Source organism: Sceloporus undulatus, chromosome 1 (genome assembly GCF_019175285.1).
Source record: "Sceloporus undulatus isolate JIND9_A2432 ecotype Alabama chromosome 1, SceUnd_v1.1, whole genome shotgun sequence".
Taxonomy (NCBI): Eukaryota; Metazoa; Chordata; class Lepidosauria; order Squamata; family Phrynosomatidae; genus Sceloporus; species Sceloporus undulatus.
In genome coordinates this window covers 77,622,609-77,636,580 of record NC_056522.1, presented here as the reverse complement: position 1 = coordinate 77,636,580, position 13,972 = coordinate 77,622,609, and the positions used below count along the sequence as shown (strand labels likewise).

Sequence of the window (13,972 nt, the reverse complement as noted above, 5' to 3'; positions counted from 1 at the left end):
ACTCTGGGAGCTGGGGATGTTTAGCCTGGAGAAGAGAAGGTTAAGAGGTGATATGATAGCCCTGTTTAAATATTTGAAAGGATGTCATATTGAGGAGGGAGCAAGCTTGTTTTCTGCTGCTCCAGAGAACAGGACCCTGAACAATGGATGCAGTCTCCAGGAAAAGAGATTCCACCTCAACATTACGAGGAACTTCCTGACAGCAAGGGCTGTTCGACAGTGGAACAAACTCCCTCGGAGTGTGGTGGAGTCTCTTTCTTTTGAGTTCTTTAAGCAGAGGCTGGATGGCCATCTATCGGGGATGTTTTGATTGAGAGTTCCTGCATGGCAGGGGGTTGGACTGGATGGTCCTTGTGGTCTCTACCAACTCTATGATTCTATAAGTCATATGTGATAAGTGACTAGAATTAATATTAAGTAAGGGAAATAAAATGTTGAGAAATATAGAGTGCACAAAAGAAGAAAGAAGTTGTAGAGTACAGGGAAAATAAAAACATTTATTGGAGTTAATGGATGTGTATATAGGATAAATATGTTAAAGTATCTTGGTTTTATAATCAATATATTTCACATAAGGTAAAAAGGTTAAGGTTAGCGCTTTATAAACCCGTACCATAAACCTTGAAATGGGCACAGTGGTACACCAGCAATGAGTACAGATTTCTTAAATTGGTGTAATGCCCAACTTGGAAGGAGGCAGGGGCCGCTGGGTTGTTCGGGCCGCCAATAGGTTTAGGACAGTGAAATGTAGGACATTCAAGCAACATGGAGGACATGACCAAATAAAAGCTGTAAGCATATAAATGTAAATCCATACTTCTTAGCCATGCTCAAAATGGAGGACGTTGTGGAATCCCTCCTCCTGGACAGGAAGGCCGAGAGGGGGACATGTCCAGGAAAAGGAGGGGAAGCCTTGTCACCTCACCAAGCGGCAGCCACCCCTCCCTCCCTCCCTCCTTTTTTTCTTTCCCTGCTTCCTTCCTCCCTCTCTCCCTTCTTTATTTCCTTATTTCCTTGCGTCTTTCTTTCTTTCCTTAACCCTTCCCTTCCTCCCTCCCTCCTTTCCTTCCTTCTTTATTTTCTTGCTTCTTTCTTTCCTCCGTTCCTCCTGTCTTCCTTTCTGCTCCCTCCCTCCCTCCCGTCTTTCTTTCCTGCTCCACTTCCTTGATTCTTTCTTTCCTCCCTTCTTTCCTTCCTCCTTTCTTTCTGCCTGGGCAATGGGTTGAGAGGAGTTGTAGGCCTGCACTGAGCAAAAGCTCTCCTGGGAAGGAATGGCAAACTCTGGGCAAAAAATCCATTGCTCCCGTCCTCCAAAGCCCCCTGTGATCGGGGAGGACTCTGGGAGCCGGGACATCCTCCTCCTCCTGACTGTTTGACCCCAGGCCTCCAGAAATCCTTTGGCGGGCCGCATCCGGCCCCCGGGCCGCCTGTTGGGCAACCCTGGTGTAATGTGATCTCTCCTTGTCACTCCAGTTAACAACCAAGCCATGGTATTCTGCAGTCTTTGCAGACCCATGCAGAAGTGTATTTTTGTAGTCTCACTAAGAGATTATAAAACATAGATTATCAATGTTTATCTTGCTTTTGTTGCTGTTGACTGTTAAATTTCAAAGTTGTACTTATTTTTGATTGCCTTCATAAATGGGATTTTAAAAAATTCAAATTAAGGGCCTGAACAGACAGGCTAAAATAATGCTGCTTCGTGTCACTTTGGAGGTATGCTGTTTAAATGACACACACATCTGGTGTGGCTTTTGGCCTCTTAGGACACATGCATAATTTAAACAACATACATCCAAAGTGACTCGAAGCAGCTTTATTTTGGCCTGTCTGTTCAGTCCCTAAAATAGGTTTTCTCTGGTGACATATCTTAATTGAAAGATATGATAGAAGTTCTGAACCATGCGCTGGGAGGAAGGCAGGATATAAAATAATTAAATAAATAATATGTGAGCTTGTGGAGGAAGGATTTCAGGTGTCTTGGAATTCAGGCAAAAGGGAGAGAGAATCTTATCCACTACTCTTTGAATCCTCTGGATATTGTATATGCAATAACAGGGCTGCCTATTACAGGGCTGATTTGTTAAAGTTATCAGATGACAATACAGAACTAACTGAATATATTAAAAGATATTATTTTACTACTAAATATTGCCATTCTAGTCTTATTAAAAAACTAGTGTGTATTACAGTTACATTGATCAGAAAACCATCCAAGCTTTATGCATTTGGTTTGTTGTACTTAACATGAGATAGTAAAGCTGGTTCCTAGTTAAACTCTCCAACCCTTCAGTACATGGGTTATTAGAGGTGAATAACGTGGACTTAAAGGATTTAGTAATTCATTCTAAATCTCCCACTACATTTTTAGCTGTTGTTTTGCTTTAAAAAACCTTTTAAAGCATGAGAGCACCTGCTGCTTTATGGAATACTCATCTTATCAAGATCACAGGGATAATCTGGTTAGTCCAGATTAGAGAAGCAGTGATAAAACAATAATCCCAGAGCCTTTGGAATTGATTTCTAGCGATAGTTCTGGCTAAGATAAAAAGCATGTACTATATGTGATTTATAATTCTGAAAAAATAGACTTTGCACAGATGTTTATCGTTTTCTCAGAACAAGTAGAACTACTGCTTCAGTTGTTTTATTTGTGATATTGTTGGATTACAGTGTTGATGGTTTAGATTTATGTTGATTACACAAGGCTGGCTTTGAAATGTTATACACCTGGATTTATATTTTTACTGTGGATGGTATAGTTAGGGGCTACTCATTGGATTTCACATTCATGGAAGCCATATAAAAAGTTTTAACACTGCAGATAGCCTTCCCCAATGTAGTGTCCTCCAGATGTTTTTGATTACAACTTCAGTAGGCCCTAGTTAGCTTGATGACTGATGTCTAAAACATCTAGAAGACATTGCATTAGAAGTACTGATCTAATGTCTGATACATTATTGCTTACATGCTGAAGGTCAGTAAAAAATAAAATAAGTCTCTAATTCATCTATCTTCTGTCAAGCCCAGATAGCCTTCCCCAATGTAGTGTCCTCCAGTGAGCAGTATATACACTGGTGCCTCGGGATACGAAATGATCGGGTTACGAAATTTCCGGGATACGAAAAAGTTGGATTGGAAAAAACTGTTTTGGGTTACGAAATATTTTTCGGGTTACGAAATTCATTTCGGCGCGAAATTCAAATGCTACAAAGTGCAGCTATAGGCTTTCCAGTGCTAACGGAAAGCCTTTTCGGGTTACGAAATTTTCGGGTTACGAAAGGAATGGCGGAACGAATTAATTTCGTAACCCGAGGTAGCAGTGTATAGTGTGATTGTACTCTCTTCCACTAGGCATAGTTTTGCCTTTACTTTTTGTCTTGGATGTTATCATTTAATTCTTATCAATGCTGTTTTTTCTGGCAGATTCCTCTGGAGGAATATCACATGTCATAAACTCTACGAACCAGTCACTGTCAGTTAAGGGTTTGTTTTTTTTTTCTGAAGAATAGGCGAATCATACTTCATACATGATTTCTTGATATTTTAGTATGAAATGAAAATTTTCTTTAACTTTTTTAAAAAGGGCACCTACACATGTAAAAAGTAACTAAGGGCCTGTACAGACCGGCGGGAAAAAGTGGCCTGGGGCGTAGTTGGGGCATGGCATCCACATGACGCACACCCCGACTCCGCCCCCCAGGCTGGCGTGATGCCGCATGCAGTGCCAAAAGAGCGTGGAAAAGCTGCATGCCAGTGGCAATGGCGCCCTTTCCAGGGTGCAAAAAGGAGCTACTTTTTTATTTGTTTGCAGCTCCTTTTTGCGCCATGGAAAGCAGAAATCGGGGCCGCAGCATGTAGTTGCTGCGGCCCTGAACTGGTGCTAAAAGGGGCGGTCTGTTGAGCCCCTAATCCTGTGATTTTGATGAGCAGAATTTAACTGGTAAAGGAAATAAATGGCAGGACACTATTGCTATTGCTCCTCCAGGATTTATTTCATTTCTTTTTTGCTGTTAGTTTGGTCATGTGCTCAGGGAAACTGAGAATGCAATCTTTAGGCCTTTTCGATTTTTCACTACCGTTGCTGGTGCATCCAACATATTCATAAATGCTCACTGTATACCTAATGAACCTGTATTCTCTGAAGATGCCGGCCATAGATGCTGGCAAAACATCAGGAAAAAACTCTTCTAGAACATGGTCACATAGCCTGAAAACCCCACAAAAAACTCTGGATGCCGGCCATGAAAGCCTTCGACTCCAGAACCTGTATTCTGTTTGTGTGGACATATAACTGCCCAAGACACATAAAGCTCTTCTGGCATCAGCTATAGTCTTAGGCACTTCTGGCAGATTTTGGTGCAGGCCCACTTACTGCAGTATTAAAAGTATTTTTAGTTTCTGCTACTGAAATAGAGAATGCTGGTTGGATCATATTCAGTATAGTTTAAAGTATATAATGGACTGTGTCAAAAGAATTTGCTTGTGGCTTACTTTGTGAAGTATATCTGTGTTGTATATAAAGGAAGCACCATTTTATTGGTAAAGGTTTCCCCTATTTCATGACTTGTTGATTTTTTTTTTTTTTTTTGCAGGGCAATACTGAAATAGCTGTAACACAAACATTCTTTGCTTCATCACTGCACATATAAATTTTATATATGCATCTTATTTGGAATAGTGATGAGTTATAGTTTCCAATATGTAGGTTTTTTGATTCCACATGTGTGTGTTTGAATTGTGACATTTCTAAACAGCTCAATGAAAATAAATTATATGATCGAATTCAGTTATTCAGGAGTATTTAGGAAAGTCTGCCAGATCTATTTAACTTTATAATTCAGCATGTACCGTAGTATTTGATGAAAGTAGCTGCATAATGTTTTCTTAACAAATGAACATCTGCTAACTTCACAGTATATTACCCTTTCATTTCTTACGTTTGTATTTTTAGTTTGTTTCTTTTTTATTCATGGAACAAAGAGGATTGACGATTGATTTTTAGTTCCACATATGTCAAATACAGTGAAAAGATTTAAAAGTAAGATTGTTTTCATGTGACTGACATTTAAGAGCTGTCAGAATAAGGTATGGAATTGACATATAGTTTAGATTTATATATTAAACAGGAAAAGACAGTTAGCAGATGGCTCAGCTTGTTTAAAATAACCTCGAATATGTTCCCCAAAGCTCAACATACACAGTTTCGCAAAAGGTTGCAGTTAAGGAAATCTAACAAATACTCAAGAGATTATCAGTGTTGCTTATACTTGGTACAACATGAGGGATATGATGGTTGACAAAACTGTTCACCAGGATTCCTCACCCTAATAGTGATGGCTTGTTTCTGACCATGCGTTTGAGACAATCCACACCCTTTACATTTGAAGCTGAGGATTCATGCAATTATTCCTTCAGTGATAGTGTACTGTTGCCATATTCAAAGTGTCTCAGAAGCGCACAGCATGATCTCATCTCACCTTCATATTTTGTATATTTGTATCTCAGTACACCACTATCACAGGTATGGTTGGGAATATGCTTTAGGGCCTTCATAGCTGCCCCTTGGTTCTGCAACTCCCTCCCTACTTAAGTCTAGGATGGTCCTCTCCTTGATGTCTTTTTATTAGTAAGTGAAGACTTTTTTAAAAATTCAGATATGCTTTTAAGGAAAGGGTTTGTAAGAGGTGCTGCATTGTTTTAAATGTTATTGTTTAGCTAGTTTTTATTGCTTTTAAGTGTATGTTTTAAAATGTTTTAATGTTATTAATAGTGTAATTCTGTTCAAAGGTTGACTTTTGTGTGTTTTAAATTACATTATAATTCTTTTCATTTGTAAAGTGCCTTGCATCCTAATCTTGGAGGGGAAGATGTGGTGTAAATAAAGATAATAGGGCCTGAAACAGATGGGCCAAAAGCACTGTGCTGCCACTGATTTTAGGGTTCCGGAGCATCTGCACGCTCCAGAACCCTAACACATATGGATAGCACCATCTTTACATGGCACTGTCCATACATGGCATACGTGCATAACGCAAGCACGGTGCTGCGTCCACACCGCTGGGTGCGGGGCTTATGTCTTGGACGCGTCACAGTGTGTCATTGGCACACTGATGACGCTGTCCTCGCGCCCCAATAAGAACTCATTTTTCTGGGTTCTTTTTGGTCCAGAGGGATGCTGCGCAGTCTGGCTGCTGTGGTGTCCCTCCAGAGGGAAACAGGCTGCATTCAGTCTGGCCTTTTCGCAGGTATTTACCGGGCCTAATACTTACATTTAAAGTTGGAGGGTATTGATACTCAGTATGTTTGCATGGATAATTTCCTGTCCTTCTCTCCAGCTTTGATGATAAAGAAGGGTAAAGAGGGCAGCAGTGCCAGCAGTTGAAAACTATCTTGCAAAAAATGGTAGACTGTTCATAAAACATTTCAAATATATTTTTTTGATTTTGGTCCATACCACATTCATATAAGGAATAGCCTTTTTTTGTGTTTTATTTTTATTTTACATTCTTGAGTCAGTGTATTGGGTGCGAACTTCTCTGTCATCTTCTTCTCAAACCTGTATACATTAAAACAGTAATAGTCTTTTATGGAAGGTTCATATGATCATATCCATGTGGGAAGCTAGTCAAGTTACTCAGCTTACTGTATTGTGCATATTAAGTCGGAAAGAGAGAAGCAGTTACCACATGTTTTGGGTGTTTGTGTGTTTACCTGCTAAGAAAATGTTTTTTAAAATACAGTCAGCCCTCCATATCCATAGATTCTTTATCCACAGATTCAACCATCCATGGCTTAAAAACATTAAGACTGTTAAGGGGGGAATGAGCTCAGGCTTGCTAGAGAGGTTAAGAACAACAAAATGGGGTTTTGGGGGTATGTCCATAGCAAAAGTAAGAAGGAGGAAATGGTAGGGTCATTGCATGGAGAAGATGGTGAAATGCTAATACGAGGACAGAGAAAAGGCAGAACTATTCAACTTTGCCTCAGTCTTCTTAAAAAAGGGAAAGCGCATTCAACCTGAGGAACATGGAGCAGACGATGCAGTTGGGGGAATGCAGCACAGAATAAGTAATGAGATAGTACAGGAATACCTGGTTAATCTAAATAAATTCTGTAGGGCCTGTTGAACCACATCCACCATCTTGAGGGGAGAGAAGCAGGCAAGAAACAACAGGCTTATGCCTGCCAAGAAGAAGAGCCCTCCTCCCGACCACCATCTTGAGGGGAGAGAAGCAGAGTCATGATGTGTTATGTATTGTTAATCTGATATTGGAAACCACTTTGATCGTCCACGGAAAAGCGGTATACAAATAAAGCTTATTATTATTATATTAAAAGAACTGGGAGAAGGAATCTGAGAGTTGCTGGCAATAAACTTTGAGAATTCCTCAAGAATAGATGAAGTCCCAGTTGACTGGAGGAGGGCAAATGCTATCCCCATCTTGAAAAAGAGGACCCAAACAATTACTGCCTGGTTAGTCTGATATCAATACAAGGAATGATTCTACAGTAGACATAGTTTTTTGTGGGTTTTTCAGGCTATGTGGCTATGTTCCAGAAGGGTTTATTCCTGACGTTTCACCAGCATCTTTGGCTGGCATCTTCAGAGAATGGCATCTTCACAGAATGCTGGCATGGAAGAGGGTGGTGCTCTCTCTCTCTCTTTCTCTCTCTTCTTTACCCAGGGTCACACAGTGTGTGTGTGTATGCCCCACTCTTGTCCATGCTAGCATTCTCTGAAGATGCCATTCTCTGAAGATGCCAGCCACAGATGCTGGGGGACAATTGCTCTTTTAGGAAAGAGCTTACATCTGGCATCCCTCAAGGTGCCATTCTGTCCCCCATGCTATTTAACATTTACATGAAACCGCTGGGAGAGATCATCCGGATCATCCATTTTAACTCTACTGTGATCCCGCCTTGATGCATTGGGAGAGGCGGGAAGATAGAAATAAAAATTATTATTATTATTTATTATTAAATCAGGAGAAAATGCTATTTATAGTGTGGCTATATTAATAATATTTAGTGTTCTATGAATATATATGCTATATTTGGGAGAAAGTAATTTTTTTTCTTTTCAAAAAAAATTTCAGTTCAACTTTGTTGGAAGAATCCTTGGGCCCAGAGGGCTAACAGCTAAACAGCTTGAGGCTGAAACAGGATGCAAGATAATGGTCCGAGGCAAAGGCTCCATGAGAGACAAGAAGAAGGTAAGCATTTTCAAGGATAGAAGCTGTTCATCTGAGAAGCTTATTAATATGAATAGACACCATTTTGTAATGCATAATGTTATGAAAATAGTAAAAAAATGTCATTCTTAAATATAGACATACAATGGATTCTATAACATTTCGTAAAATAGTGGATATTTATCTGTAGCTAGGTTGTTTGTAAATAAGGTCATTTTGTGCAGGTTATTGAGGCTTCAGTTACAAAGAAATTGTATGTGTTTGGTTGAGGAGACTCTTCAAAATCTTGCTGGCAATAGAACACTTTACACCAGTTGTTGCCACCCCATTCTCAGCAGAGTTTCGTTGGTAAAGTGGCTCCAAAGTCAAGTAACATTGAGAGGGTATCTACTCATCACCATTAATCTCATGGCTGGGCTGGCTGGGGATGGTGTGGCACCAACCAGGGCAAAGTGTCATTGTCAGCAATTGCGGTGAAGCAGATGGCCAGCTTTATTCTCCACAGAGTATTGGAGCTAATGATTGGGCTACCCTCTCTCTTTTCCTCCCATCTTGTTTAAGTTAGTGAATGAGCACAAACACAGCTGGGTGCCGCAATCCCTGCAAATACAGAGGGACAATTGTGTGTAAAGGTTGTTTATAAAATACCAAATATGACTCCATTTCAGAAACTGTTAGCCTTTGGTCACTATGCCCTGAATAAAATAAAGATGGCAACATACAGCAAACTTGTCAGATTATCCCCACCTTCAGTTACCCTATCAACCCTGATCTTGACACACGTATAAAATATATTTTTTTCTAAAACTGTGAAGTAAAAAGTGAGCTTTTAAAATCCCCATTAATGTCTAAATGAAACACTTTCATTATGAAGCACTTTCACCAGGTGTATGTCATGTGTTCCTATAGAATTGGAAATGAAGTGAGTACAACCCCCCTCCCCCCATGTAGACAACCCCTGAGTTCGTTGCAAAACTACTTATGACAGCAGCTCTCTTAAGTAAACAGTTGAAGAGATTGTTCTCCTTCTGCAGGTCAAATACAGCATGAATCATCTGGAAAGGCACATGGTCTTATTCCTATCTTGAAAAAGGAGTACATTAAAACACTCCTGCTTGTTAAACGGAGAGAATCAGGTGGTTTAATTAGACATACTAATATGTATGCTATATTTGGGCGTGGGCAACATGCCATCAGTTGGCCATGTACAGCCCTGGCTGTTTTCCTGGTTTCCCTGTTGCTATGGCAGAGTAGACAAATTTCTCAGATTTGTATTTTTTAAGGAGAGGACTGTGTTCCTGGAAGCCTCTAGGAAGTGTGACTATACAAGTTGCACAAGGGGCATCCTGTTTTTTTTCCTCACAAAATAAAGGTTTTTACATTTCTAAGCTGAGACATAAATGTTCCTACTGCAGTACAGCGCGCCCGCGCCATACGCGGCCTTGAGCATACGTGCTCAAGCCGTGGGGCAGCGTGTCCCATTCAATTGAATGGGCGCGCGCGCCCGTTGCACCCTGTGTGCCGCCGCGCCGCCGCGCACGAGCCCCATTGTTTCCAATGGGGCTCGAGCATAGGCGGAATTCGCCTTACGCGGCGAGATCCGGAACGGATCCCCCGCGTAAGGCAAGGACGGACTGTAGTATGCAGCTATTTTGCTTCTCCTTTTGTGGGAGTGAGCAAATCAGCCAGCAAGGAACAGTTGAGAGTATTCCCCCCCCCCCAATTGCAAACCCAATTAATGATCTTCAAGTAAGCCATGGTACAAATCCATGATTTAGTTTTCTATCTTGGCATGTTTAAAAGTCACTAACTATAGCTTCCTAGTTTGTCTGTAATAGAATGTTATAGTTAACCGTTGTGTGTTTTTATTTTCCCTTGCACATGAAGGCGGAGGACAAAGCACTTGTTGAGGGGTGCATGAAGCTTAATAATTAATATCTTGGCTTACAAAAGGAAGATTGGATAATTAGAATGTTGACAATGTGTGCAAACAGGAAAAGGGATGAATGCTTGTGTGCTTTTCCTGTGACAGTAGATGTGTAATGTTTGTATGTTGTTCTGTTATTTTTTAATAAGGTACTCACCTTGATATTTTATCCAACTTACTATTCTAGTAATAGCTTGTCAAAATCACTCTCTTGTAGATAGTCTTCAATGAGTGACCGTGACACTGCCTTTCTGTGTTGATGGGATTGCCTGCTTTTTTGAGGCAAGAGGCTATGCTGATGGTTGATGGTAGGGTCTCTCACATCAGACAGGTTTTGTTGAGGAGCCAGATAGTGTGCCAAACAGTGTCATTCATAGGGGTGACACTGGTGATCGATTTCTTAGAGGCAAGGGCAGTGTTATCATAGCTGACATTTAATAATACTGCAGAGGAGGGAGGACTGGTAAATCACACCTGTATGTCTTACTTGAAAATCCAACAGTGAGTCAATCCAAAATAAAGTGAGAGATAGTGCCAGAATATGAGACTTGCCGGCCTAAAGACATTAATTAGCTACTGGTGGCGCAGTGGTTAAATGCCTGTACTGCAGCCATTCACTCGAAACCACAAGGTTGCGAGTTCAAGACCAGCAAAAGGGCCCAAGCTCGACTCAGGCTTGCATCCTTCCAAGGTCGCTAAAATGAGTACTCAGACTGTTGGGGGCAAATTAGCTTACTTGCTAATTAGCTTACTTGCTGTTCACTGCTATGATCTTTGGAAGAGTGGTAGATAACTACCAAAATTATTATTATTATTATTATTATTATTATTATTATTGCTGGTGAAGAGCAAATGTCAAGTACGAGTAGCACTGTGTCTAATGATGCAACTGGACTCAAGCCAAAAGAATGTGCAGCTGCTGAGGTTCTCAGAGGTGAAAGGAGTGTCTGAAGCTGCCTAACATAATATAGGAACATGGAATGTAAGAAACATGAATTATGAGAAGGTAGACATTGTGAAACAAGAAATACAATATATAAATGTTGCAAACACTTAGAGTGAGCTAGCTAAAATGGACAGGAGTAGAACACTTTGAGTCAGAAAATCTAAGAAGAAATGGGGTGGAGAGATGTAGCAAAGGTAGTTGGGATATAATGCAAAGTCTGACTGAATTATATCAATAAGACATCAGGGAAAACCCATCAATATAACCATAATCCAAGTTTATGCTTCAACTTCAGAGGCAGAAAGGAAGAAATTGAAAGATTCTGTACTGGAGTCCAGGAGGAAATTGACTACACACTGGAATAGGATATGTTGATAATCATAGATTGGAATATAGAAGTAAGAGAGCAGAACCAAAGTGTGTCCTTCTCCATCATTGCCCATCATAGGATGAGAATGGGGGGCTGTTCCCCTCTCCACCAGCCAGCTAGCAGCATTTGTCTGAAGTGCATCCAGTTAGTCAGTTTTCCTTTTGTTCTTATCTGTGAGATTTCAGTGCCTGCCACCAAAAGAGGTGCACAGATTCATGCAGCGAATCCCTGGCTTGCACCTCTCTTGTCTCAGAAGCATGAACTGAAGGTAGCAGAGGAGGTGGTGGCAATCCAGACATGGCTGAAGCAGATGCTGCTGACTGGCTGCTCCACAAAGCAGGGAGTGGCGGTGGCAGCAAGAGGACAATCTTGCGTTTTCCTTATCCCATGACTGCTGAGGAAGGAGAAGGGCATGTGAGGAGCTCACCAAACACTTCCAGCAGGGTGGGAAGCAGGAAGGAAAGAAGAGCTGGATGGTAGTGCTGCCTCCTTGTTGTCTCACCTGTCCTGCAGTTTGCCATTATCCATGGTGTAGCTTATTCGCACAAAGCTCAGGGATGCCTCCCCCATGAAAAGGAGTAGGCAACCTTTTTGAGCTGGGGGCCAGGTTGCTGTCCCTCAGACAATTGGGGGGGCCGAAGCAAAAATAAATAAATAAATAAATAAATAATATAGGACATTTTCAAATGTAGGACACATTTTTAAAAATTGAGGACATGTGAAAAATTGATGATTTTTTTTTAAAAAGTCAATATAAATGCATGTTTGTTAGGCATGATCAAAATGGAGGACATTTGGGCCTCAGAAGCTGGCTATATCAATATCACCACCTTCATCATCATCATCATCACCACTATCATTGTTACAGCAGACCTTTTAGCATTAAATGCACCGAAAATACACAGAAATGCACTTTGGAAAGTCACACTCACCAAATGGAATGGAAATCCTCCTCCTCCTCTTCTGCTTCCTCTTCCTCCTTCCTTACTTCCTCCCTCCTCCTTCTCTTCCTCCTCCTGCTCCTTCCTTCCTCTCTCCCCCTTCTTCCTCCTCCTCTTCCTCCTCCTCCCCTTCCTCCCTCCCTCCTCCTCCTTCCTTCCTCCCCCCTCCTCCCTCCTCTTCCTCCTTCCTTCCTCCCTCCTCCTCCTCTTCCTCCTCCTTTTCCTCCCTCCTCCTCCTCCTCCCCCGCCCCCTTCCTTCCCTGCCCGGAGGGGAACAGGCAGGGCCAAGGAGCCTCGCTGGAGCGGGGCTCCTTGGCCCTGCCCGCCTGCCCGCCAGCAGAAGCAGCCAGGCAGGGCCGTTTGCGTGAGAGGCCGGGCCTTTGACCTCTCACGCGAGCGGCCCAATCCTGCTGCTGATTGCTGCCGGCGTGGGGCCTTTGGCAATCGGCGCAGGACTGGGCTCGGGCCGGTCCCAAGGTCTTGCCGGGCTGGATGTGGCCCACGGGCCGGGGGTTGCCGACCCCTGCCCATGAATATAGGTGGTGTGCTATATAAGAACATGATAGAAATTGAGAAAATTGGTTTGGATAGTCAATTTGGCTAGTAGGATAATAGTGTTCTTTATCTACATATTTCTATGCAGGGTTTGCTTGTCTATAACAGTGTCAGGACTAGTTACTTACTTTGTTTTTATTGTATACTATTTGGTATTATTTTAGAGATATTTTAATCATGTAATGTTGTTTTAGATTGTACGCTGCCTGGTATTTATTTATTTATTTATTTATTTACTTATTTAGCCCTTGCTATGTAAAGTGCTGTGCAAACTTTACAGCATTCTATAAATAAATGTTAATAATAATAACAGTTGAACTCTCCCCCCAGACACAAGCAATCAGGCTTCTGTAGATGAGCAGAAAGCTGTTTATTCCTATGGTCATAGAGGATTAGAAGTGATCAGTATGGCATCTTTGGACAGAACTAAAGTACAAGAACACACAGTCAAATAAAAATACAATGAGTCCTTCCTATATGTGCGGGATCCATTCCAGACTCCCCCCCCCCCATAAGCGAAAAATGCATATGTTGGAATCCTATTGATTCCTATGGCGGCATACTCCCGTGAATGGTGCTGTGCACACGCCTGCAGCTCATGCACCATTTTGTCCTCCTGGGCTTGCCGTATGCATAAGCTCAAAGCTGCATATGGCAAGCCTGTGTATGACGCTGGTGTGCTGTATTTGAAAGGCTTTAGCTCCACCGTGCACAATTGGCAGGCTTAAAATATTTCACAGTTCTGAAAACACTTGTTTGGTTGTTTATCCTTCTTTCCCAGGGTGCTAAAGGAAGTAGTAAGTGAAAACAGAGGCCTCCAAAAGCCTTTAGAAACTCTTAAAGAAAAAAACAAAACAAAACACTCCCTCACATACCTTTACCAAGCATTCAGCAGACTTAATTAATACAAGTCCTCTCTCTAAAGTTTAATTTATTTATTTACGGTATTTATACTCCTCCCTTCAGCCCTAAAGGCTTTTAGAGCAGATTATTATTATTATTATTATTATTATTATTATTATTATTATTATTATTATT

At 41.4% G+C, this 13,972-nt stretch overlaps 1 protein-coding gene across 9 annotated transcripts in view; it reads left to right on the top strand.

Moving 5' to 3' along the window:
* Window positions 1-13,972, top strand: part of QKI (QKI, KH domain containing RNA binding) — a 194,712-nt gene that overhangs the window by 67,405 nt on the left and 113,335 nt on the right. For all 9 annotated transcript variants that reach the window (XR_006104603.1, XM_042474590.1, XM_042474563.1 and 6 more), the window contains exon 3: window positions 8,100-8,216. Coding sequence is in view for 8 of the 9 variants with exons in the window: in XM_042474590.1 (XP_042330524.1) it covers window positions 8,100-8,216 (117 nt within the window). In the remaining variant the exon portion in view is untranslated. The remainder of the gene's footprint in view (window positions 1-8,099; window positions 8,217-13,972) is intronic.